Genomic DNA, 27,092 nt, shown 5'->3' with positions numbered 1-27,092 from the left:
ACCTCTAGGCACACCAGCCCTCCTGGCTTTCCCCTTATTCTTCTTCCCTTCCTTCCTGACTTGGCTCCTCCCAACTCTTGCTCTCATCTTCTCTGCTTCAGACAGCCCCCATTGTGAACTGAGAAATATTATTCCTAGCAGCTCCAGCATACAGCCCCTTCCTCTGAGTTGTGTGGTATGAACACAGCTGTGTGACCCACTGCTGAGGTTGAGAAATAGAATGTTCAGGGCTGGGGATGTGCCTGCAGGGGGCCCTGGGTCCAATCAGAAGAGGGAGAGGAGGGGGAAGAGGGAGAAGGAAGGATAGGATAGGATAGGATAGGAGAACATTGCTATTGATATTCTAGGAAGGTTTGTGCTCTCTCTGCAAAGATGTGGCTCCCTTGAATGTTCATACCATAGATCTACTCTGTCTAACTTTTTCTTGTAAATATTATTTTTGTGAGATTTATTCCTTTTTGCCAGTGACAGTAGTAATGCATTCATTTTCTTGGCTATGGACACTTTATTTTTTTTAAAGGGTACTTTTGAAAACTTTTACTGGCCTTAGCCTTCTTGTGATCCCTTTTCATCCTTCCCCAGAGATTAGCTGTCTCCAGCACAGATTTGGCATCTGTGTTGCCTTACAGCTCCTGCCTGGCTGCTCTGTGGCTGGCATCTGCCTTCCAGGAAATTCGTTGTTTCCCCACAGCCACTTTGCAACTGTTTCAGAAGAGTGTTGGAATTCACGCTAGCTGCTTCTGGGTTTCATTTCACCCAGGTTTGCATGTTTGATGGTTGTAAAGATTGGCAGGGGTGAGCTTATAGAGGGAACCTAGACTCCAGGATACATTAACTTCCCACTTTTAGAAAGGCAGTCCAACTGCCAGAACACTGTCTTTGATCTGTTGGTTTTTCCTCATTTTGGTTTGTTAAGGCTGTTAAGCATTTTTATTGTTCTGTGCTTGTGTTGGCTTCAACTCAATATCCATGAAACCAGACAAATCTTGTAGAATAAGCCTAGCAAACCAGACTTATAACCTGCAGCCCCCATGGAAAGGAAATAGACCTTGAAATTGTTGTAGGTCAAACTCTATTGGTCCTTTAGTGATTGGTTTGTTTTTATTATGAGTGAGCATATTATATTGTTTGGGCCAGGGGATCAGTTTAAGGACTTTCAGGGTCCAAGGCCTAGTCTGCCTGATAAGAATGTTGTCTCATAAACAGTTTTTTGCTGTGAGTGACCTGTGGTGTGTTGGAATGCAGCATGTGCCAGTGGCAGGTGGCATTTTTTTCTTGTTGTCACAATAGCTATATGAATTTAGAAATGGCCTGAGAGTAACATTCTTCTAAGTTATTCAGCACAGACGAACACAAGAGACACTGGTGTGAGGGTGACAGAATAAGTTGAAATCCAAAGAAAGGGGGAGGTGAGGACTAGGGGAATAACTAGGGAAAGATTTTTATCACGAGAATAACTGGTCAAACAAGCAGTGGCATAGCATGTGCTGGCAGTTCCTGGGAGGTCTTGGGGGAATCCTTGGCCGTCTCCAGCACAGTGCAATGTGCATGATACCTGGGACTAATTTTATGTAGTTCTGTTGTCCTTGCTAGCAGATTTGGAGCTTGCATTCCCATGTATTGCCTAAATGCTTGTGCTGAGGTTCCTTTGTAAACTACTATACGTGACATTCCCTGGTTCCTGGATATTTACAGTGTCTGCTGGTTCTTTTCTAAGAATTTCTTCCATTCAGTTTACTTATGCCCCAATGAAATGGTTGCCCCCCCGCCATCATTGGTTTTTTACTTTAATTTTTGACATCTGTAGCTGCTCTTCTCCTTACCTGCAATTCTCAAGAAAGAGGTGGAAGAAGGGATATATTATAGATTTAACATTCTGGGGACTGTTTGCCAAGTGCCTGAAAAGCTTGTATAATAGCGAGTTAATAGTACCCCTGCGTTATGCCAAATGCTGTGTTTAGTAAAAGAGTTAGTGTTGCTTAAATCTGTAAATCTATATTTACAGATTCCCCAGGGAATGGCTTGGTCACAGAGCAGCTCAAATTTGTGTATTCCCTTGTGGATATTTTTGTGACTGAAATTAAGTTGGTTATGTGTCAAGAAGCTTGTTCTAAAAGTATTTAAGTGCTAAATATCTAGGACAGAAAAATCCCTTTGCCCCAGGTATATCAGGAGAGGAATTAGGAGGAGGAGGAGCCTTTATAGGCTGATTTATGCTCTACCTCTAATTAGCTATGTGACCTTGAGCGAGTTACTTCATATCAGAGCTGAATGAATAATCTGTCTGTCCTTTGACCAGTTTTTTCTTTTCTTCCTGAAACTTTTTATCTAAAATCAGGGACATTCAAGTACATCTGGGTTAAGGGAAGGTTTAAATCGTAATGTATGCTAAGAACCCATATGATACCTCCATGTGAGCATTTGGTGAAAGGTATTCTATGATATTCTTAGAACATGTAGATTCCATTTGTTTACTTTGATCCACCTAAAGGGCCAGAGCAAATGTATTCACTCATATCACTCCCCTGTGCAACGAATGACCCTGTTCCCATCTGCCAGGAGCTAACAGTATGGGGGGACCTGCCCATGTGTCTCCCAGAAGATAGTGCAGAGGAAATGCAGTGTATGGGTGCAGTGTACCCATCCCTCCCTGGCTTCCTGGGCTTCACTGGTCTGGAGTTCTGAACTGGCCAGGGAGGGAGGCTTCCATAAGCAGTGGGAGCAATTGTGCTGTAAGCTGGATGCATCTAAGGGCCCAGTTAGATGGAGCATTTACCTTGGTAGTGAGGCCCAGATGCCAAGAGGAGAGACAGCCGGTGCAGGCTGGCAGGAGTGATCCATATGGCGGCTTCCCCACTCCCCATCTCCACTTCCCCCTCTGTGAATCTTGCATCCCTGTGCAGCAGCTTCCTAACCCTCCTACGGTGACTTGGTCAAGTTAAACACACTTTTCCACAAGATGACTTAACAGTCACCCACCCATGTGGTTCCATTGCTGCAGCTTCCCTAGGAGGCTGCTGGTAGCCATGAGGCACAAGCTGGGCAGGCATGACTGGGAGTTTGGAGCCATAAAACAATGTCTTCTCTGCTGAAGGATCACAGAATCAGTGGCCTAGAGTTGTCTTTATTGGCCCCTGGACCAAGGACCTTCTGCAGTCAATGGAGGGCTGAGGCCTATTCTCTCCTCCCCACTCCTTCCAGGTACCTACAGTAATATATCCTGTTAACTTCTTTTTTTTTCTTTCTTTTTTTTTTTTTTTTTTTGTGTATATGCATGTGTGCGTGTGTGTGCACACACACACACACACACACACACACACTCACACACTCTAAGGATTGGACCACTAAGGATTGAACCTAAGCACATGCTCTACCTTGAACAACATCCCCAGCCCAGACTGGGTGTTTACAGTGGTATTGATTTAAAACTAGCATCCATGTTTGCCAAGACTGGAAGCAGAACCTTTGATATGCTTTATATCACTGTTTCTTCTGGTCACTGTAACTTCCTGTTAATCTTTTTCTATGGACCATGCTGCTAACGGCCTCCTCAGTGTCTATGACAACAGATGACAGGCCACAACACTGGAGCTCTGGTATGCCTGTTTCTGAATCTTTAAAAAAAAAAAGTGAGTTGTGAATTGGTACCTGCTTACTTGTTGCTTCAGGAGAGTTCATCATATCTTCAAAAACAGACCACCAGGACTGGGGGTGTAGCTGGTAGAACTCAGGCCTAACATTAATGAGGCCTCGGTCTTGTCCCTGGCAACACACACAGAGCAGACAGTGGGCCTGTGTTTGCCGTGTGCTTGGCTTCCTGACTCACACTCTCCTTCCCCATTTCCTTATAAAGGGGATCCTCTGCTTATTGTTGGGAGGTCTTGGCAAGGTGATCCCTGCTCCCTCCACAGCCTCTGAGGGTCAGCCCAGGTGGCTGTGGATCCTGTTCCTGCACCATCTATCTTCATGATCCTCTTTTTGCCAACCCCTCACCCACCTTTCTTCTTGCTCTCTCTTCAGTGCTGGGGATGGAACCCAGGACCTTAAGCATGCTGGGGTAGTGTTCTACCACTAGTTACACCCCAACCCCAGTCTTTTCTTTTAAATTAAACTCTTTATTTTGAGAAGATAGATTCAAATGTAGTTGTAAGAATAGGGAGAGATGCCCTGCACCCTTTACCTGGCTTTCCCCTTGCCACACTAGAAACACTGGAAACAACATCACAACTGGGAGATTGATGTGGTTATAGTCAAATGGAGAACATTTCCATCCCTGCATGGATCCCTCCTGTTGTTCTCTTTTCTGGTCTTGAACTCCTGGACTCAAGTGATCCTCCTGCCTCAGCCTCCTGATCGCTACAAGTACACCACTGTGCCTGGCTTAGGATTGTGTTTTTTTAATATCTTACATAAATGGAGCTGTACGGCATGAAACCCTATCACAGTGGGTTCTTTTCGTATGGCAGGATTCTCTGGATTTGTCCAAGTCGTGTGTTCCAGTAGTTGATTTCTTTTTATTGTTGAGTGTCCTTCTATACTTTTCACCTGCTGAAGGACCTTGGGCCATTCTTAGGTCTCTCCAACTCTTTGGACTTTGGTCTTTGTGTGGGAAAGGAAGGAAGGAGGAAGCTGGTAGCATATTACCCAGCTTCCATGGGACCTTGGCATCCGCCCTAGCCAGTCTCTGCCCCAGACATGGTGCGCTGTTTTTTTGCTACTTTACTTTCTGGAAGTAAAGTAGTCCTGTAGACTCCTTGATTATAATGTATTCCACTTTGCTTTTGAAAACTGAACTTTTAGAGGTGCTCTCAATCAGAACTCTCAATATCAAGCCCATCACCCCTGTGTTAACTAGCCATGGGGGCAAAAGAGATTTAGATCATGTGATGCTGGCCACTTAGACATATGGCTTCCTTACCTGTTGTTACAGCATTTTCCTGTGAAGTGTACATGTGCTCACATAGACACACAGGAAGATACAGTGTGTTCTCTGTCAAAATATTGCAGTTTCCCCATATTGTAAGTTTTTAGTTTGTACCTTGTGACACCACTTCTGCCTTGCTTTTGTATAGATAGAACCTTCCAAACCTTATTATGTTGTAAAACTCTGTTAATCAATTATCAGCCATTTGCACTGGCTTAGAGTGGAGGATGTTCCCCAGTCGGTTTTATCACTTCCAGCTTTTGGTTGTGAATTAACAGGAGTTTACTGTATTAGGGGAGATCATTCTGTTCCTTTAAAGAATTATGGTCTGGTGGCAGGGAGTGTAACTGTGGTAGAGTGCGTGCTTAGCATGTGTGAAGCCCTGGGTTCCACCCCCAGTACCACCAAAAAAAAAAAAAAAAAAAAAAAAAAAAAAAAGAAAAAAGAAAAGAGTTATGGTCCAGCAGGAAGGGCATACTCATTAAAAGCAGCCTCTCATGAAGTTGATCAAGATATATTGGAATGCAAGGCATGACTAGTAGTTGGCTGAGCAATTCAAATGCTTTGGAGCAGGTTAGTGCCCATGAAAAGGTTTATGGAATGGTCTGAAAAAAACTCCAAGCTATCTCCCGGCAACACATTCAGCCAAGGCTTTATTGAAACATTTAATGAACTAGATTTTTTTTTTTCTATGCTGCTTGTTTATGAAAGATCCCCTAGGGTTAGGTGTGTAGCTCACCCAGTAGAGCATTTGTATAGCATTCTAGGTTTTATTCTCAGTATTGCATATATGCATAAGTAAATATTTTTTACACACACACCCATACACATGGATCCAAGGATCCACCACTCTTCTATGTGCTTTGGGAGGACAGTTGGTACCAAATGTACTGTCATTTGATTCTAGAACCACCTGCAGGAGTTTTTCAGCGAGGATCTGTTAGGCTTCTTCTTGATTTTTTTGTAACATCTGAGACTTTATTCTTTTTTGTTTGTATTTGTTTTTTTGTGGTGCCGGGGATTGAACCATAGACTCATGCTTGCTAAACAAGCACTGTAACACTGAGCTATACCCCCAGCCCTTTTAACTTTATTATTATTATTATTTTGAAACCAGGGGTGTTCTACCATTGAAGCACCAGCCTTATTTATTTATTTGATACTGAGGATTGAACCTAGGGGTGCTTGACCACTGAGCCACATCTTTTGAGACAGGGCCTTGATAAGTTGCTGAGGCTGGCCTTGAACTAGCCATCCTCCTGTCTTAGCTTCCTGAGTCACAGTGATTACAGGTGTGTGCCACCCTACCTGGCCTGAAGTTTCTCTTTTATTTTCACCACCTTGAAGGCCTGCCCTCAACTGGGTCTGCTAAAGGCTTTCTCCTGTTAGGCCCATTCTTTTCCTTGGTCACAATTTTAAAGACTATTGAGTTTAACCAACAGTAAAATTGATTATAGTCACAAAATTTTAAAGCCCCAAAAGATCTTGAAAATAGCCAAGATTGAGCTGATCATTTTATGGATAAGGAAACTGAGAACATCAAGGTTACTGGTTGGCCCCTAATGTGTTTTGGTCTCCATGGGGAAAGCTGGAGATTTACTCTGATCCTTCAGTCAGTGGGACCCAGCCTGTGTATGTTTTCAGTGATAGATGATAGAGACCTACTATGTGCCTCATGCTGCTGGCATGCAATTTAAAACAAACCAGAAATGTTATTGTCTAAAGCTTTAATTTATTTATTAAAAATAAATAAATAGAATAAAGGTCTTGTGTCCAATTGCTTCTATAAATAAATATTTTTAAAAAAATAAATTGGGATGAAGTAGGAGTGACTCCTAAGAAGTGACTCAGTGGGATTTTAGGTTGTTTTCTTTTTAAGAGGAAAGCCTATTTTTATGTTTCTTGGGTGTAATAAACCTAGCACCACCAGCTCACAGGGAACCCATGGTTCCTGCTATAGGTAGGAGGCAGAAGCATTGCACGGAGGGGCCAAGCACACGAGTCCCCCTGCTAGGATCCAGGAGTGGGACAGTGGGAGGGTGAGAGGAGCCTCCTTGGGGTCCAGCTGTGGATTCTTAGGAAAGCTGGAGCATGGGACAGCCTTGTCCCATTCTGGAGAATTTCACTGGCCACATCAGCAGTTCTTCATATGCCTCTTCATAGCCTTTTTCTTTAGCAAAAAGGGAGGGTGTTTTAGTTACCCAGGGCTTTCATAACAAAGATGTACAGTAAAACTTCTGGAAGTTAGACATCTGAAGTCAAGGTATTAGCAGGGCCAGTCACCTTTTGGAGGTTCTAGGGGAGGATCCTTCCTTCCCTCTTTTAGCTTCTTGTAGCTCCGGGCATTCCTTGCTCTGTGGATGCCATCATTCCAGCCTCTGCCTCCGGCTTCACATACTTCTCTGTCAGGTCTGAATTTCCATCTTCTTAAATGTAGACCAGCCATTGGATTAGGGCCACCCTACTCCAGGATGACCTCATCTCAATTACGTCTGTAATGATCCTGTTTCCTAATAAGGCCACATACACAGGTTCTAGGGTTAGGGTTTCAACATCTTTTTTTGGTTATACAATTTAGCTCATAATAAAGGGTATTATATTTTTCTTGAGATAAAATCTGCATACAGAAAAGTGTTCACGTTGTAAGCATAGACCTTGATGGATTTGCACATAGTGAACCACCCTTGTAATCTCCACCCAGATGAAGGAGTAGAAGAGATGGTCTTAATAAAGACCATCTCATACCCCACTCCTTTTAAGGAAATCCTGTGTTGGAAGGCATTTTTCCAGGGCTCGTTAGTCTTCTTTATGCCTTTTAGGGTTAAATCTGACTCATCCTTGACACTTCAGGCCATATATACTACTATATAATAACCAATAATGTGAGATGTCTGTTATGAAGCATTTCGTCCTAAAACAAATTTCGTCTTCAGTAGGAATTAGATTTAAGTCAGAGGTTCTGCCAAAGGTTCCTTGAATGAATCAATCTCAGATGTGGCCAGTTACATCTTAAGGGCAGAAATACTGCTCTCATCTGTCGTTACCACTGTAGGGGAACATTGGGCTCTCAGTCAGGCCTTCTCTCATGGTTCCATTCTGAGTGCCTTTTCTATAAGATGGCTGGTTTGTGTGGGTGACTGTAGCAGGAAGGGACTGTAGCCAGTGAATGCTAGCACTGTGTCCCACAGTCTGAGAGAGCTGAACTTCCTTGACACCAACATGCTGAGGGCACCCAGACGGGTTGGAAGTCCCTCTCCCTTTATTCTATTCTTGCTCCCATTTCAAACCCATACCATTCTTGCTGTACTGTTCTTGTGAAAATCACACGTGGTAACTGTCACAGCAAGTCACTTTATCTTTGTGATCCTTGGTTTGCTTTCCTGTAGAGTTGAGAAGGAAATACTTGCCTGACCTCTTCATCTCTTAGTTGTTTTAAGAGCCGGGATCAAAGCTGGCAGGCAGGATGTTTAGAACCGTCGCTGTAGTGGATTCTGAGAAACCAAGCAGGGAATGAGTGAGAAATTCAGTATGAGCAATGCAGGGTGACTGTATTGAAATTGGGACCGGACTGTGGAAAGTTAGTTACATCGATATTGAATTGATGAGCAACAGAATACAGGGAACCATGGGAGTCATTCCACAGTATTGCAAAGTTCTCTTCAATGACCCCCTCCCTTATACTGGAGATTGGACTCAGGGGTGCTTTACCACTGAGCTTTTTTAAATTTTATTTTGAGATGGGGTTTGTTAAGTTGCCGAGGCTGACCTCCAACTTGAGATCTTCCTTCCTCCTTCCTTAGACTCCTGAATCACTGGGACAGGTGTGTGCCACTGTGCCCTGCTAATGATTTTGTCTCTGGCTCTTATGTTCCATGTCAGAACCGAAAACCACATTAAAGAATACAGTGGAGATACTGAAATGTTCCAGGGCTTTTTTTTCCTTCTAGTTTTTTATATGGGGCCTTGCTATATTGTTCAGACTAAGCCTTAAACTCTTGGGCTTCAGTGATCCTCCTGCCTCAGTCTCCTGAGTAGCTGGGACCACAGGTATGTTGCCATCACACTCAGCTCAGAAATTCTGTTCTAGTCTGTGGTGAAAAGTAATTATTGTTTCCCTTTTTTCTGAACACAGTGATAAATATCTCTATAGTGATCCTAACAGATAAATGTATTTATTATTTTTCATCAAAGTTTGTCCTTGAAAGAATTGAATGAGAACAGTTTAGGAGATTGGAATGGGACAAAGTTGTTGCTAAAGATGGCTTTGGTGTGTCCTGGAGTTGGAGCTCCTGGGTATATGCTTAGTATGCATAAAACCCTGGGTTTGATCTGCGGCACACTACACACACACACACACACACACACACACACACAGACACACACACACACACAGACTTTAGGAGGAATGATAACTCCATCCTTATTTGTGCAAGCATGGGGTTGGAGTGACAGGTCATCACTTTGCCTTCCTCTGCAAGCTGGACACACACTTTACCCACTGTTTTGTTTTGTTTGCTACCTGGGATTGAACCCAGGGACATGTAACTGCTAAGCCACATCACATTCCCACCTCTTTGTATTGTTTATTTTGAGATAGGGTCTTGCTCAGTTGCTTAGGGCCTTGCCAAGTTCCTGAGGCAGGCCTCAAACTTGCAATTCTCCTGACTCAGCCTTCTGGTTGCTAGGATTACAGGAATGTGCCACTACATCCAACTTCACCCATATTTTAGGCCAGCTGATGAATAATTCAGTATTTAAATTGGGATGAGGGCACTGGGGTTGTGGCTCAGCGATAGAGTGCTCATCTAGCATGTGCAAGGCCCTGAGTTCGATCCTCAGTACCACATAAAAATAAATAAATAAAATAAAGGTATTGTGTCCAATTACTTCTGTAAACAAATATTAAAAAAAAAATAAATTGGGATGAAGTAGAAGTGACTCCTAAGCAAGTCCTGCCCTCCTGGTGGAAGGTGTCAGCCTCTCCCTACCCACTGAGCACATAAAAACCTTGTTCAGCTGCTCCACTTTAGCTGAGGCACAAGAATTAGAAATTTTAATTCAAGCCATTTTTTAAAGAGTTAAGTATTATTTTTTAATTCCAAAACCGTGAATGGGAGAAATAAATATATCTCTGAGGAATTAAGGTTTTTCACATCAGAATTAGTTGCTGATTAAACCAACAAAGGGTTTCTGGTTTTTGTTCAGTCTTGTCCTGTTTAGACTGCTATTTTTAATTGGAGGATTTCAAGTTAGATAATAACTTGGCTATTTTTGTTTGATTCTAGCATTGAATTGGCCTGAATACTAGTACTGATGAGCTGATGAGTGTTCATTAACATACTGAAAAATCTGCCTCCAGGTAGTCCCACTGCATGTAAAACTTGGCTCTCCATATCCCTTTGTTCTGCACCCATAGATTCAACTAGCCTCAGATAACAGAATATCCAGAAAAAAAATTGTCTGTATTGAACATGTACACTTTTTTCTTGTCATTACTTTCTAAGCAATACAGTCTAACAATTATGTACATGGCATTTACACTGCGTTAAATGATATAAATGACCTAGAGATGGTTTAAGGTCTACAGGAGGGTGTGTATAGCTTGCCTGCAAATAGTAAGCCATTTTATTTAAGGGACTTGGGCATCTTCTTACTTGGTCCCCCATGTATAGGAACAACAGTTTTTCTTTGCCAGCAAAGAATGTAGGGATTGAATAAATACAAATGTCATAATCCATTGTAACTGGTAGAATTTTAGGGCAGATACAGTATATCTTGCTCTTTTTCTCTTTTTATGGTGCTTGAGATTGAATCCAGGACCTCACCCACACTAAGCACGCACTCTTATCACTGAACTGCGCCCTCAGCCCAGTATGTCATACTCTTAAAAACACAGAAAACACAATATATCATTGTTTTTCTTAGCTTATTTTTTAGATGCAATAATACATTTTAACTCCTTAACTGGTTCTACTCCTTAACTGGTTCTTTTTAACTACAAAAGCAAGCAAAGTTTTGCTGTCTAGGACTGTTCTGTTTACTGGTGAGTTTTAAAAAGTATAGACATTAGAAGAAAAATAACTTGTATTGATAAAAAATTATGAACCATTCTAAAATATCAGTGTTTTCTGAAAAGAGTTATCAGTTGTCCTAACCAACGTCTCCAGCCTTCCCAAGAGTACACTGGGACTCCTGGATCAGCAAGTTTACTCATGCACCCGCAGCTCCTGGGGCTGCTGTGGTGGGCCAGTGGCTCTGCCCCATGGCCCTTGAGGTTTCCTTCTTTGGTTACAGGTAGCTGCTGCATCCCCAGGCATCCTGTCTTTGTTTAAGCCCAGAGAAAAGGGAAAGGGTGGTCCCAGATGTCTCTCTCTTTGAGTGGAAACAAAAGTTCTCTGCTGCAGCCCCCAGCTGACTTCTGCTTTCCTCTCTTCCTCCTTCTGTGGGCCACCTCACTGCAGGTGGTGGGGGGTTAAGGGGGGTAAAGGGAGGATGAGGTTCCTGCAGGCTCTGTCTCTGTAGTAGAGAGCCAGGCCAGCAGCCACCATAGATTGACATTAGTGATGAGGGAGGGAGGGGGCATCACTTCCAAAAGATGCATGAAGGAATCCCAGAGAACTTGGGAATTGATTGAAGCTCTGAAAGAGGTCAACTTTGGAGAGTCAGGAAGGTCGCAGGTTAGTAAAGTCCAGGACAGAGAAGATAGCACAGGAATGTGGAGATGACTGCCTTGGTGACTCTAACATAAAGGGGGCTGCTGTTCACATCTGAGAGTAGGATGTGAATTACCCAAACCAGAGGATGCCAGTGGTTGGTCACACATATGTGACCTTCAGACATGAGTATTGGTGGCAGAGGGTGGGGTGGTAGGCTGGCGGTCAAGTGGGGTAGGGGAGTGTTTTGTTTTGTTCTCTTTTCTGCTGTTGAACCCAGAGCCTTGTGCACACCAAGTAAGCGCTCTACCCCTGAGCTATAACCCCAGCTCGGGTTTTACCTATTTTAAAAAGTGAAGATTGCTAAAATTTGAGGAAAGAGGGAGTTTACTCCTCCAGCATCCAGATTTTTAGTTGCTTTAAACAAATGGAAAAGCCTGCCTACCCTGGACAGTTAAGCCCCATGGTACTAGATGGTAGCTACACCCTGTGATGGCAGAACTCTGCCACTGCCCACAGGGCCCACTGCTTGGGCTGTGTGTTTTGTATGCCCGGCCCCTGCACTCATGTCAGCCCCTTACTAACCCCAGGAGCATTTGCCCGTGCAACCCAGAACTCCTTGTTTTTCTTCCATTTCCTTAGGCTCTGCTGACTAGGCTTTACAACAGGAATCGCTGAAGAATTTTTCAAAAGGAAAGCTAGCCCTTGTGATGAGTGAGGTCATCCATATTTTACCCACGAGAAAGATGAAGGCTTGTAGGGGATGTCTCCGAGTTCACTCCAAGGAAAGGTGAGGGATTCTCGCTCTGTTCCCCCTTGTTAATGCCTCCTAGGCAGCATTGGCTTGTCTCAAGGCCAGAATTGCCTTTGAATAGTGGTAGGATGTGAATGTCCATGAAAAATAAACAGCCCTCTGTGCAGAGGAGCAGGGAGACTATGTTCTCGCACCCAGCGGCTCCGCTTCCTGTTTCTTGATTGCATATCTCTTTCACATTGTGTTTTCACTTTGAAAACTGTAGATTTAAGTAATTCCAGCCATCTCTATTTAAGCAGGCACTTAAATGACCAGACTCATACATCAAAAGAGAAAGGGGCAGGGAGCAGGGCAAATCTGTGTTCCTAGATTGGCGGGAAGCCTGCTTGAGGGTCTCGATGCCCTAAAACCTACTTGAAAGGGCCATGATGGTGTTTTTCTCTTTCCTCCCATGGTTGTGAGATGAAAGCTGGGCTTTAGACAGGAACTCTGCTTATCTTTGCTGGTTCATTTCCTCTCTCTTCGTTCTTTCCTGAACTGTCGCCTATTACATTGCACTGGACAAGTATATAGCACAGGAGGAACAAAGATAAGATTTGGGCTTTGTCCTTACAGAGATGGCAGTCTTATGGTGGCAAGAAGCATAAGCACGTTAGGAGCAGTGGCTGGTGGTGGTCCACAGAGGAGGGAGCCCTGTCCCATAGTGGAAGCTCAAGGGCCCACCTGGGGTTCTAAGGACTGAATGGGGGCAAGCCAGGAAGAGCATGTGCATGTCAGTGATGGGGATGGATGGCGTGGCCAGAGGAGATCTGGTAAACAAAGCTTTGCAGTCAAGAAAGACCACTTTCTCTTGGGAGGAAGCACAGAGGCTCATTGTTGCAGTGTGTGATGTTTAGGCAGGGTTGATGGTGTCCAGAACAAGGCCTGTTTTGCATGGGAATGACAAACACTGTGGTTTGCCATTGGTTAAACACTGTGGCCCCCACTTGGCCTGGACCAAACTGGTCTTTTGCAGAGGATTTGTGTGAGGCAGTGGCCGCCCGCTTCCTCCATGGTAAAAGGTGCTTTTAGAAGCAACTTGGTTTTGTTTTTCCTGTTCCACATGAGCCTTTCTGACCATCTCTAATATGCCCTCCTTTCTCTAAAGGAGTGGTTCCCCACTGGTGTGATCTTGTGCTCTAAGAGATATCTGGAGGCATTTGTGGTTGTTACTTCTAGGCAGGGTGGGGGTGTTGTGCACTCAATACTAGCTTCTAGTGGAGATAGGCAGGGATACTGCTAAACACCCAAAAGAGCACAGGACAACCCCCACCTCTGGCATTCAGTCATTGGCCTTAAAGTCCCCAGGGCCAAGGTGGAAAAGCTTGATCTAAAGTATTCCACTGTTTGGTTATCCAAATGCTGTTGGTCATTGTAGCCAGTGTTGAGCTATTATAGATGGTACTGATACAAATATTCTTCTATGGGTCTTTTGGTTAATCTTATTTGGCCTTAAATGTGTCCCAAAGGCTCATGTGTTGAAGCTTTGGTATCCCGCCTGTGGTACAATTGGGAGATGTGGGACCTTTAAGAGGTGGAGCCCAGTGGGAGGGAGTTAAGTCAGTATAGGTGTTCCCTTGAAGGAGATATTGGAACCCTGGCCCCTTCCTGACTCTTTCTTTGCTTCTTGGCTGCCATAAGTTAAAAAGATTTCCTCTGCTAGGTGCCACTACTATGAGGTACTGCCATGCCACAGGCCCCAAAGCAACAGGGCCAAAGGACTGAAAGCTCTGAAATTGTGAGCCAACATAAAACTTTTCTTCCTTTAAATTGATTATCTCAGGGATTTTGTTACAGCGACTAGAGGCTGAGTAACACGCACCCATTGGCTTAGTTCAATTTGTTGTGTTAGTTTATGCATCTACCGTGTATGCAAGATTTGTAGAAATAGGAAATAGTCCAAATATCCCTGGGCAGATGGATAGATAAAGAAAATGCAGCCATTACATATAGTGGAATATTATTTGCCTTAAAAAGGAAAGCAGTCTTGTCACATGCTGTAACATGAGTTATGCTGAAATGACCCAGTCAGTCCCAAAAGACAGATGCTCTATGATCCCACTTATATGAGCAATCTAGAATAGCAACTGTACAGAAATGGTAAGTAGAGAGGTGGGTGCCAGAGGCTGGGGTGATGGAGAATGGGGAAATCAATGGATATGGTTTCAGTTTTGTGAGGTAAAAATGTTCTAGAGATCTCTTATACCACAATGCAACTGTAGTTAATGCTACCAAATTTATATGATTTTTTTTTTTTTTAAAGCACAGTTGAAATACAAAGAGATAATAGATGTGCTTTCCCTTTTGGGCATCTTGTACCTAGTTACATTTCTGGAGTTTGGATATGTTACCTACGGCACTTGTTCCATGTTGCCAGCTGCATGATCTGGCTAAGCCCACAGGACAGGCCACCTCTTTCCAGAGGTCAGTCAGGAAGTACTGGCACTTTGAATATTGTGGGGCAAAGAGATTCTAAAAGGAATAAAGTGATTGTGATTGTGGGAGAAGGACCACAGGGCAGTGTTGGAGGGTCCCACACTGTTTAGTTACTAACTGGTGTATTTGAGTAGCTACCCATCAGTTTGGGGAAGGGACACTGTAGGGAGCCCAAGGAAAGCCCAGTCTTCTGTGCATCTGAGCCAGCATCTCCTGGTGGGCCTTTGGTCATGGTTGGTTTGTCATAGGACCCCGAACTGGGAAGAAGAAGGGGTTGTAGAACAGGGGGTATGACAACAGGCTGATGCCTGCCTGGGCACCTCTTGCCCTGTGTGACTGTGATGTGACTTCTGGCATATATTGTCTGCTGTGTCACTTTTGCCTTTCATTCTTGGGCAGCTTCCTCTTTGACCAATTTAAGGAAGAACCCTACAGGGACAGAGATTCTGGAAAACATAGTTCCCATTTTTAGCAGGATGGCTGGACACTATACCTAACAAATAAATGCTTGACCTATGCAGATGTTGTACTTTCAGAGGGCCAGCTGGGGAGATGTGCACACACTTTTAAAATTCATTGTTAGATTGTAAATACATGGCATTTAAATCTTTTTTTTTTTTTTTTGGTACCAAGATTTGAACCCAGGGGTACTCAACCACTGAGCCACATCCCCAGCACCCCCCCCCCTTTTTGAGACAGTGTCTCACTAAGTTGCCCTGGGCATTACTAAGTTGTTGAGGGTGGCTTTGAACTTTTGATCCTCCTACCTCAGCTTTGAGTCACTGGGATTACAGGCATGTGTCACTGTGCTCAGTTTCATTTTGTATTTTAAAAAGGTATTTATATCTCAAAAATTTAACTGCCCTTTAAATCATGTCTTTTCTTTTTTCTTCTTTAAATGGGGAAAATGTGACCTGGTTTCTACCTAATCCACTTAGGCTACACTTCCACAAAATGTTCCATTTATAAATTGCTACTTTCTGTGCTCACTCTTTCCTAAAATGCTGTAGTAGGTTAAAAAAAAAAAAGGAAAATAAAACATTACATTATGTTTAAAGTAAATAGTAAGAATATCTAGGATAACTAAGCTTTGGGGTTTGGTTTTGTTTTGTTTTGTCTTCAGTCTTACATTAAAGAGTTTAGGAACCACTCTACCTAGATATCTGGGAGATTGTAAACGGAGAGCTCTCCCTTTCTAGTAAACTATTTTCCTAGCAAGAACCTGATAATGTGTCACTGAATCTGAGAGTGAAATATCTTCCACAAGTGTCCAGACTCAGTTTGGACATAAATAAATTATAACAATAATAAATAAATAATTTGTAAATAAATACACTTGTACAATGCTTTGGAATTTGCAACATGTTACTTTCATCTCCCTGATTATCCTAGGATATAAGACAACTAACTCTTATCATCACTTTTGGGTGACCAAACCAGTACTAAAGAAAATTAAGTAACTTTCCCCAAGTCATGTAGAGGCAGGTCTTAAGTGTCAGATCACTCCATCTTTTTGAAGCCTTCTAGGATACACAGTCCCTACCCCACCCTGTGATCTATTTCTTCTTCTTTGTCACCAGGGTGCCCTGTGCATGTCTGGTATTGCACTTGTCTCATGGAATCTGTATCAGTCCAGTTCCAGTTAGGAGACAAACCACACAGTAATTGAAACAAGGAGTGTTTAATATAAATCAAGACAAGATGAATTGGCCAAATCTCACCATGCTCACTTGCTAATTGTCTACTAGAGCAAGCTTGAGCAATTGCTGGAGGGGGAGGGACCGTGTGGCTCACAAAGCAAAAAGTATTTATTTATTCTGTGGCCCTTGATGTCAGTTTACTTGCCCCCAGTGTGAAGAATTGTTATCTGGATGCAATGGTGTGTGCCTTAGTCCCAGCTATTTGGGAGGCTGAGGCAGGAGGATCACTTGAGCTCAGGAGTTCAGGGACAGCCTGGGCAACGTAGTAAGAGGCCATCACTAAATAAGATAGTCAAGAACAGTGACAGGTTATTACTTATTATTTACTCATTATTAACTAGTAACAACCACAGGTAATGAGAGCTCTTAATTCCTCATCCTTGATATTTATCTCTTCCTAAATGTATATACCCTTTTTTCCAGGCCCTGGGTTTCATCTGTTTACTCTAACCTTTTAACATGCAATGATTTCTATGAACTTGTGTTCCTGGTGTGTATGGGGTCATCAAGCATTTTCAATGGCCAGCTTCCACAAGTAGATAAAAATTTACACTGCATCTTCAGTGTTCTCTATTTTCATTTATACTGTTTACTCTCTGATGTGATTTTATTTTGCATTTCTCTAATTTCTAAAGATATTAAGCTTCTTTTGATTATTGAAGATGTATCTCCTATTGTAAAGTGACTTGTGTCTCTCACCTTTTCTTTGGCATCCATGTCTTTTTCTTGTTTACAGTATTTTGTTATATATGAGGCAATTAGTTTCTCCCAAGCTGTCACTTCACTTTGTACTCTTTAACTTTGTCATCTGGAGAATATAAGTTTTATTTTATTATATCCCAGTTTATGAATTAAAAAATATTGTTGGTATAACTTTGGACGGGGCCGGGGAAGAACTCTTAAACAGTACAGGCATATAATAAAGGAGAAGGCACTGACTACTTCCAGGACCCAGGCAGAGCACCTGAGGAAGGGACCAATCTGGAACTGTGACCCTGGATCCTTCCAAAGCCCATTTTCACATCTCATTGGCAGGTGTGGGACTGTGGTCCTCTGGAGAAATTCACTGAGGGTTCTAGGCCAGCTGGTGAGCCAGCAGGAAGCAGGCTGGGCGGTGGGTGGGGCCCACTGGAAAGCCACCTGAGGAATTGTTATTAAAATTCCCTGGGGTGCCAGTGGAACTTGGTAGGAAGCTACCTAGCACCACAAGGCCCGTTGACTGCCATGTCCCTCTGAGGCAGGCAGAGAACACTTCGGAAATGGAAGTGGGCAGCCCCTTCTTCCTTCTGTGTCCCTCTACTGCCCCCTGCTGACAACATTAACCCGGTGCCAGTCACAGGCTCAGGAGAAATGTTTCCAAGTCCCAACCCAGTATCACAGCGTGGGCAAGGAAGGCCTCTGGGACCTGAATTTGGGCTTTGGAGGGGCCGGGTACTGTGGGCGGTGGATCTCTTCCTTCCTTAGGTGTTCCCCTTCAGGCCTGGAGGTAGCTCCTGCACCTTCAGCTGTGAGTCCTGGATTTGGAGCTGAGGCAGTGCTCAGCTTATAAAGGAGTTGGAGAAGATTCTCCTTAAGTAGATTCACCTCAGGATTGTGGCTTCCTCTAACACAAAGTGGTGTTCAGAGAAGGCTTCCTCAGTGATACCGTCTGTGAGCTGTCTCTTTGGGGGATCTTGGCTTTGCACTCTGGAGTCTGATGCAGACTTGATATGGGCTTTGCTGAGTCCTGAGACCCTCAAACCAAAGCCACCTGGAGCGGAGGCTCACAGCTCTGGGCTTTATTCTGCTCCCGGTGGAGACTGTGAGTCCTTGGCATTGAATGCATGCTCCTCTTTGGTTTCCTGTCCAGTTGGGCTGGGTGATGAGACTGCCCTTCTGGCCAGGCCAGGTTCCACCCCTACCTAGTTCTCACCATCAGTCCTTGAGCAGTCAGTTCCATTTTGCTGACTCATTGCAGTCTCTACAGCCTCCATCTCTTCTGCTTGTCTTGTGAGGCCCCATGGCCTCCTCCCTTGCTGCTGTTGGTAGCCACATGCCCTCCTTGCACCTGAGCTGATCTTCAAGCCATGGCTTCCCCTGTGGTCATCTCCCTCGCCTCTCTGTGTTTATCAACCATCCTTGTCGTCTTGCAGGTGTGGGTGTGTGTGTGTGAGATATGACCAGCCCTGATTTGGGGGAGGTATGAAAAGATCGTTAGACCTTGTCTTTGTGTGTGTGTACGTGTGTGTGCGTGCGTGCGTGCGTGTGTGTGCACGCACACACACATACACGTTGCGCCAGGGATTGAACTCACATGCTGAGCACATGCTTTAACACTGAGCTACACCCCCAGCCCCTAGACTTTGATGTTCTTAAGCTCTGGACTAAATGCCTATTGGATTATCTAGTTCTAAAACATCTGAGGTGGATGTTTTTTGTGTATTATCATTTTTCTTGCTTTTTTGATGTTGTTTGGTCACCTGTAAAGAATGGAATTATTTTGTTCTTTTCATAATTAAGATTTTGGGGGCTGGGGTTGTAGCTCAGTGGTAGAGCGCTTGCCTAGCATGTATGAGGCACTAGGTTCAATTCTCAGCACCACATAGCACTTTATGTTTTATTTATTTATATCAACAACTAAAATTAAATTAAGTTAAAAGAAAAGAATTTCTAAAAATTAGTAATAATTAAGATTTTGTTGGTTGGGCTGAGGGTGTAGCTCAGTGGTAGTGTACAGGCCATGGGTTTCACCCCCAGCACTGAAAAGCAAAAACAAAAACAGTGACTGGAAATAGTTTATGGGTTGCTTTGAAGATCAATACACAAGACATTCCAGTTTGTACACAGTTCTTAATGTTCTCTTCAAAAATCTAAAGTGCCATGTAGTTGTGATTCTTTCTAACAGGAATAAATTTCCAACTTAAAATCTGAAGCCAAGTTTGCCTAAAGAGGATATCAGGAAGCAGTCTCTTCAGATGTTGATAAACTGTTAGGTCATAAGTTACTTCACAATGTTATCATTAATACTACAAACTCAAATTTTCTTTTTTCCTTTCCTTTTCTTCCCTTCCCTCCCTTCTTCCTTCTTCCTCTCTCCTCCTCTCCCCTTCTCTCTCTTTCCTACCTCTTCTTTCTTCCCTTTGCTTCCCTTCTTTTCAGTAGGAATTGAACCCAGGGCCTCATGCATGTTAAGCACCTGCTTTACCACCAAGCTACACCCCCAACCCCAAACTAAAAAGTTCTATTCTTTGAAGCGTATTAACAAAATGATCAGGAAAATGGGCTGCCCTTTAGGGTACACGTATTTCTGACCAGGAGAGGTAGGGTGAAGGGGCAGGTTCTCTAGGAAACAATTATATTAAAACAACAGTAGCAACAACATGGGATTAGAAACCACTTAAATTGTTCAGGATGTATTAAATGTACATTGCTAGGGACTTTGTACTACAGGGTATAAAAACTGCACCTCCTTATCTGTGATCATTTAACCTGACACCTAGGACAAAGCCTTGCCAAATTCAATATCTCTCTGTTTTCTAGTTGTACCAAAAAATAAACAACCAGATGACTTTAACCTCTTAAAAAAAAAAAAACAGGGAGAGAGAGAAAAAGAAAGCATTTGTACTTTTAAAAAAAGGGGCGGGGGTGAGGCAGGATTCTCTCCTTTAAAATGTTTCTAAGTCGGGTGCAGTGGCAGACACCTGTAGTCCCAGCATCTCAGGAGGATCTTGAGTTTTAGCAAGGTCTGGGCAATTTTGCAATATTCTGTCTCAAAATAAAAAGTTGCTGGGAAAGTAGCTCAGGAAAAAATAAAAAGTTTCTAGAGCCACTAAAGACTCACATTTACAAAACAATTGGTAAATATGTTCCTCTGGCTCAGGAAGGGAGATGGGGAATGCTGATGAATCAGGGTATTGATGTTAAGCACATTACTTCTTTCCTGCTTCATTATGGCTACACTCTCATTGATAGTTGTTTCTCTTTTTTTATAGATAGAGCCTGAGTTGGCCCTTTGTGCCCCTTTCCATGTTGTCTGCACCTTCCTGTCTGAAGATGCATCCTTTCCTCTTGCCTTTTTGGCTTCATTTCCATGTGTGTCGTCAGTTTGGCAGCCTCACCGGCCTCCTCTGGGCTCTCCTTTCTCTGGCCCTCAGGTGGAGTGAGTGGACATCCCTCTTGGACATCTTGACAGTGCTACGTGCCTGCACACCAGAATCTTTGTGAATCAGCGCTGCCTGGCTTCTGCCTCTTCTGCCCCAGCTGCTGGACCTGCAATAGGAAGACAGGAATTGCTATTCTTAGTCTTGACACACTGGGCAGGGGTTTTTATTTTTCCATGGGCTCTCTGTTATCAGAGCACAAGTGGATGAGGACTAGTCAGGTTATTTCGTCATCTGCTGCCTTTCCTGGATGAGTCAGGTTTCCTTTCTAAAGGAACCAGTCTCAAGTAGAATGAGTAAGAGAATTAAATTAAGCATAGTAAGGAGGTGACTTCAGTGATTGTCCTGTCTAACAAAAGGCCTGGTCATAGTGTGAGATTCTTCTCTGGAAACTGGAACCATTCTCACAAGCATCAGAACTGATAAATTGCAGGTGTGATTCGTGGGCTTTGAAGTATGTTAGTCTTAGAAAACAAAGTTGTTCATGCATCTTTCATTTTGATCTCTGGTCACTGTGATCTTGCAAATCCCTCAGGCTCCCAACACTATGGATGAGGTTACTAGGTCTTCCTTCACCTCCTCACAAGCCTTGCTTACCTTAGAGAAGTCCTTTCTCTTCCCTGCCTTGGTTCAGAGCCTTGTTTCCATCCTTCAGGAGTACCAAAGACTTATGCATTGGTACCCATGAGGCTTATCTTCCTTGCTATTTTTTTTTTTTTTTTTTTTTACTGTTGCCAAAGAAATCCATTCTGAGTGTAACGACAGATTAATTGTCTAGAAATGGAGGCTTTCATGAGAAGTTTGCTCTCTCATTGTTTGCCTCCTGTCATCGGCTCCCTCTGCCTGCACAGTAGTTTCCAGATTCTGACTCAAGGTCCAGTTCTCAGTCTTCTCACTTTCTGCCACACACCCCTGCGCACACAGAATTACAGTTACACTGCAGTCTGTCTGGTGACTCATCCCTCAGGCACACCTCAGCTTTCTGCCTTGCTCCTTTCTCAGGTCAAGACCTCTTTGGAATGTCCTCCCCAGTCTACCTCAGCAAGCTCGTCCTTTCCAGTGGCTGTTCGCAGTGCTTTCTGTTCACAGAGCCTTTTCACATCCATCCCAAGGCAGAGGTGGACCTGGCTCCTTACATTCCCAGTGTGCTGGACATGGTTCCTTCCAGTGCATGGAATCACGGTTCCCTATAGGAATCCAGATTCTTTGGCCTGTGTGGGTCTTCTTCCTTGATTGCCTGCATCACATGTTCCATGAAGTATGAAAATGTTTGTTCTGGAAAGGACTTTCATAAACTGTTTTCTTTCTGCTGTTCCCAGGGAAAAGATTTTCAGAAGAGCAGTGAGGCATTCTGTATGTTTCAGGACATTTAACTCTTAATTGGGGCCATAGAAGTGAGCTTTGCATACAGAATACCAATTAATAACTAAGAAAACAGTATTCAGCTCTATCTATGAACTTGGTGCTTTGTGTCCGTGCATGCCCACAGTGAGTACATGGACCGATATGGGTGTGGGTTAATTTTTCTCCTGGCTTTGCAGAGGGACTTTTTGGAATTAGAACAAGTAAAACTAAGGATTTTTCTTAGTGACTCAAGAAGGGGAGTGCGCCATGCTCGACTCTTAACATTCTAGACATTAGACAGACACAGCCTAGAATACAATAAGCATCATTTTGTAATCCTGTAATGCATGTTGTATTTACCATGGGAAAGCTGACAGTTATAGTATTCTCCTGTGAAAACCAGTACCAACTTAGGTTTGTTCTTCATCAAGTTCAAGCCTAATTAACTCAACAGAACTTTAGAGTTAGATGTGTCTAGAGCAAAAGTTTTGCAAACTTTTTCATTTCTGAGTACTTTCCTCCATGAGTACAATAAATATCCTAGAGATACTTGGCAAGGAAGCCATTGATGGTGATGGGTGTTGGGATACTACTTTATCTCCCAAATCCAAACATTTTTGTTGGGAAATGTCGGTGGAGTGTGGTTTGAGAAGGCAGGTGGATATTTTGGAAAGTGATCTTCATTACTAGTGGAGGAACTGTAGGGAGCTTTTCAGATGAGAAATAACAAGATATTATCCTCTCTAGTGTAGGTGAACAGAGTCCTTAGTTGGCAGTACTCTGCAATCGTCTCGCAGGACTTGTTATAACAAGTGTTTGTGAGAATGAGACTGAGAACCCCAGCTGTAAAGGTTGAGTCAGACACAGGTAATGTGCCTGCTTCAAAACGATCCCAAGACCCTGCAAGTCTCTAGCCATCATGGTTTTGCCTAAAGATTTTCTTGTAATACCCAGATTCATATCAGGGAGAAGGACCCACTTGTTTGCCACATATTATTCTTACACTGGGAAATAGTTTTCTTGTTTTTAAATATTGAAGAATGTATTTTTTCATGGTAAAAGACAAATCCTAGCCCCCCTGCCTTTTTTTTGGTAGCAGGGTTTGAACTCAGGGGCACTCAGCATTGACCACATCTCCAGCCCTATTTTGTATTTTATTTAGAGACAGGATCTCACTGAGTTGCTTAGTGCCTTACTGTTGCTGAGGCTAGCTTTGAACTCATGATCCTCCTGCCTCAGCCTCCTGAGCTGCTGGGATTACAGGCATGCACCACCATGCCTGGTGCTATTTTTAAGTATATAATTCAGTGGCATTAATTGCAGCTGTATACCCATCACCAGTGTCTGTTTTGAGAACTTTCCATCCTCCTAAACTGAAACTTGTTGTCCATTAAACACAGACTCCCCATTCCCTCCTCTTCCCTTGGCAACCATCCTTCTACTTTCTGTGTTTGACTCCTGGGTACCTCATGCAGTGGAATATACAGTATTTGTCTTTTTGTGATTGGCTTATTTCATTTAGAATAATGCCCTTAAGGTTCATCCATGTTATACCATGTAACAAATTGTCCTTTTTTAAGAAAGCTGAATAATACTCTATTGTGTATACATTCCAGATTTTACTTATCCATTCATTTGTTGATTGACATTCGGGTTGTTTCCATCTGGAATGTGTAATTGCTTAAAGGCAAAATCAACACGAGGTTGTTTCTCAGCCCACCCATCATGGTCTTGGATATCTACTGGATAAATGGGCTCTTTATCAGGATTCTGCAGGCTGACTTTAGTCAGTGACCCGAGTGACCCAGCTTGAGTGTTGGGGGTCCTCCCTGGAGCCAGTGTCACTCTCCCTTCATTTGCCTCATGTACTTTGGGTTAGGGTGAATTTCCATGACTCATTTATTCACATATATCTTCTGGGATTTGGGGTACTCTGTCTTCCACTAATTTTGGGGGCCTAGGATTGTTTCTGGGTATTCAACTATCCTCCATGGTCTGTTTTCTGATTGGACATTTTCTATTAGTACCCCTCAACCCCAACTCCAGGCTTTAAGTGCTTTTTATCATTGGTTACCCAAGTATAGGCAATCTTTCCCTGGTCCCATCCCCAGCCAGCCAGCTGCCCACTAGCTCTTCTACCTGGATGGCCATTGTATCTCTTGCATGGGACGTTTCAAAACCAGGTGCCAAGTGCATCTTGACTGAGATGGCTGAGAGTGCACTTTTGGGCAGGTGGATATACTTGCAATCTACCTGCTAGGACATTGGGATAAAATTATCTTTATTTTTGAAGCCAGTGTGAGTGGAACTAATTGCTTCATATTTTTGTTAGTTCTTCCAATTTTGTATATGTATGACACTGACTTGCAGCAAATAATTGCCTTTTTTGGGAGTGGGGGTGGGTACCTGGGATTGAACTCAGGGCACTCAGCCACTGAGCCCCATCCCCAGCCCTATTCTGTATTTTATTTAGTGACAATGTCTCACTGTGCATTGCTTGCGCCTCGCTTTTGTTGAGGCTGGCTTTGAACTCATGATCCTCCTGCCTCTGCTCCCTGAGCCACTGGGATTATAGGCATGTGCCAAAGCGTCCGGCAAATAATTGCTTTTTAGCCTCAGAATTTAGTTGTCCTGGGATATAGGATTTCAGGAAAATGTGTAGAGTCATGGCCCTTCCATTGTAGGCTGTTTCATGAGCACTTTGGGCTGAGTTTTGGAGAGGTTATCCTCAGGTTAACTGAGGCCTACAATCATGGAGCCCTGAACTTTCAAACTATACCAATGATCTGGAAGCATCTCTTGCACTCCTATTGGGTTTCTTCACAGTTTGTAAAGCTTTGAGAGGTAAAACAGGAGTTGTCAGACCTTGTTAGAACTATTCAACTAGTAAGTATTTTTGCCTTTTTGGTTCATAGGACTCAGTGCTGCCTGGTAGCAGTGTGTCAATAAGTAGGTGTGGCTCTGTTCCAGTAAAACTTTAATTGTGAACAACAACAGCAGAAGCAGGAAGGCAGCTGGTTGGATTGGGCTCGCTAGCCACAGTTTGCCAACCACTTGTACAGAAAATAGGCTTATCAACTGAGGTGAATTGCTCAGGTAGACTGGGGAGAATTGCTACCGAGTTGTCTGGTTAAGATCAGTCTTTCTCAGGATGAAAATGATCATCAAATGGATGACTATTCAAGCCTGTTTCTTTTTGTATGTGTGCTTATGTGTGTTTGTGTGCACAGTGCTAGGGATCAAACCCAGCATATGTGCACATGGTGCAAGTGCTCTACCATTAACCCATATCCCCAAATCCACATTTCAAGCTTTTGAGGAGCCATTGAAGACATATTCAGAGTACACTGTTTAGTGCAGAGTAGTAAATATCTTAGTATAAACAGCTTAGTATAATAATCTGACTAAGACCTTCTTAAAAAACAGATGGTCATTGCTAGCAAAGGTGGACAACTTGAAACCTTCATGCACTGCCAGTGGGAGGTGTTGCAGTTGCTTTGGAAACTAGTCTCGTAGTTCCTCAAAATGTCAGACATAGTTACTGTAGGACTCAGCATTTCTACTGCAAGGTCCATATATGTCAGAAATGGAAAAAGTATCCACACAAAAATGTGTACACCAGTGTTCATGGCAGCATCGTTCTTAATAGCCCAAAGTAGAAACAAACTTGTTTATTACCTGATGAATGGATAAACAAAATGTAGCTTATTCATACCATGGAATTTAATTCAGCCATAAAAAGAAATGAAGTACTAATACATGCAATAATATGGATCAACCTTGAAGGCATTATGCTAAGTGAAAGAAGCCAAACAGAAAAGGCCACATACTTCACGATTCCACTTATGTCTATTTTCCAACTTGGACACATCTGTAGTAGACACAGAAAGTCCCTTTATAGTGATTGCCAGGGCCTGGGAGGGTTGGAAAGTGGTTGCTAATGAGCTTGAGCTTTCTTATGGGCTTAGGGAAATGTTCAGAAATTGGTAGTGGTGATGGTTGTACAGTTCTGTGAATAATAAAAATGGTCCAAAATTTTTGTTTGGATAAAGGAAATCTAGAAAATGAATCCATAATTTTGGAGTCCCTATTTTTATTATGGTTGTTTCTGAACTTTTCCATTTCCTTCAGTGAAAGCCCTCCACTTCTGTGGGGAGGCAGTCCAGGTAATGGTTTGGTGAAAGAAACAGTGTGTTCATGCATCACTGGTCTGCTCGGTGGGGATTGGTCAGCCTCAGGGGCCCTGGTCATTCCAGACTTCCTTGCCCTAAATGGGTCCTTTTCTTGTGGTAATCCTGAAGCCAGTCTGGAGGACCCATGAGCTGCATGTACCCCAGGGCATGTAGCATTTCTAGCTGCATTCCGGGTTCTTCGCTTTTTCTCAGGAATCACTTGCTCCTTCGTGAGGCTCATGGGATATGTTTCTTTCTCTGTTACAGATTGAAGAAGGAAGTAAAGCGGCAGCTGTGGACAAGTTGCTGGCTGGAGACGAGATTGTGGGCATCAATGACATTGGTCTCTCAGGGTTTAGACAGGAAGCTATTTGTCTGGTGAAAGGATCCCATAAGACCCTTAAGTTGGTGGTCAAAAGGTAAGATCTGTGCCTCCTTGTGTTTACCAAGATAAGCAGAAGTGTCTGTCCCTTCTGTCTCTTCTACATGGTGTGATATTTGCATATAGCTTTCCCACGTCCTCCTTCCTGTATGCTTTAAGTGGTGTCTAGATTATTTATAATACCTAACATAATGTAAATGTTCTGTCAGTAGTTATTATATTGTATTGTTTAGGGAATGATGGGGGAAAGTCTGTAGATCTTTAGTACAGATGCAATTTTTTGTGTGTGTGCAAACACTTTCTTTAAAATAAAAAATCCATCAGAAGTTAGGGATGCAGAAACTTGGAGGTGAAGGGCTGTGACTGTATTCCTTCGCAAAAAATGAACCCAACACCAATTTTTTTTTTTAAATTAAGTCTATTGAGTTCTTGTATCTTTTCTTGGATAATATGTAGATTATTTTCTTTGCAGATAGAAAGCTATGCTTGTGCTCCCAGTGAGATGATATGTTGTTGCCTTCTGTTTACACAAGGTGGCAGGCTGCTGAT

The 27,092-nt window shown here is 43.1% G+C and overlaps 1 protein-coding gene across 4 annotated transcripts in view; it reads left to right on the top strand.

The window, feature by feature from the left end:
- Positions 1–27,092, top strand: part of LOC143639759 (protein Shroom2-like) — a 129,799-nt gene that overhangs the window by 35,003 nt on the left and 67,704 nt on the right. For all 4 annotated transcript variants that reach the window (XM_077107819.1, XM_077107816.1, XM_077107818.1 and 1 more), the window contains exon 2: positions 26,429–26,580. In XM_077107819.1, coding sequence (XP_076963934.1) covers positions 26,429–26,580 — 152 coding nt within the window. The remainder of the gene's footprint in view (positions 1–26,428; positions 26,581–27,092) is intronic.

Source organism: Callospermophilus lateralis, chromosome Y, assembly GCF_048772815.1.
Source record: "Callospermophilus lateralis isolate mCalLat2 chromosome Y, mCalLat2.hap1, whole genome shotgun sequence".
Classification (NCBI taxonomy): domain Eukaryota; kingdom Metazoa; phylum Chordata; class Mammalia; order Rodentia; family Sciuridae; genus Callospermophilus; species Callospermophilus lateralis.
The sequence above is the reverse complement of the archived record's forward strand: the minus strand, read 5'-3'. Positions and strand labels throughout refer to the sequence as shown.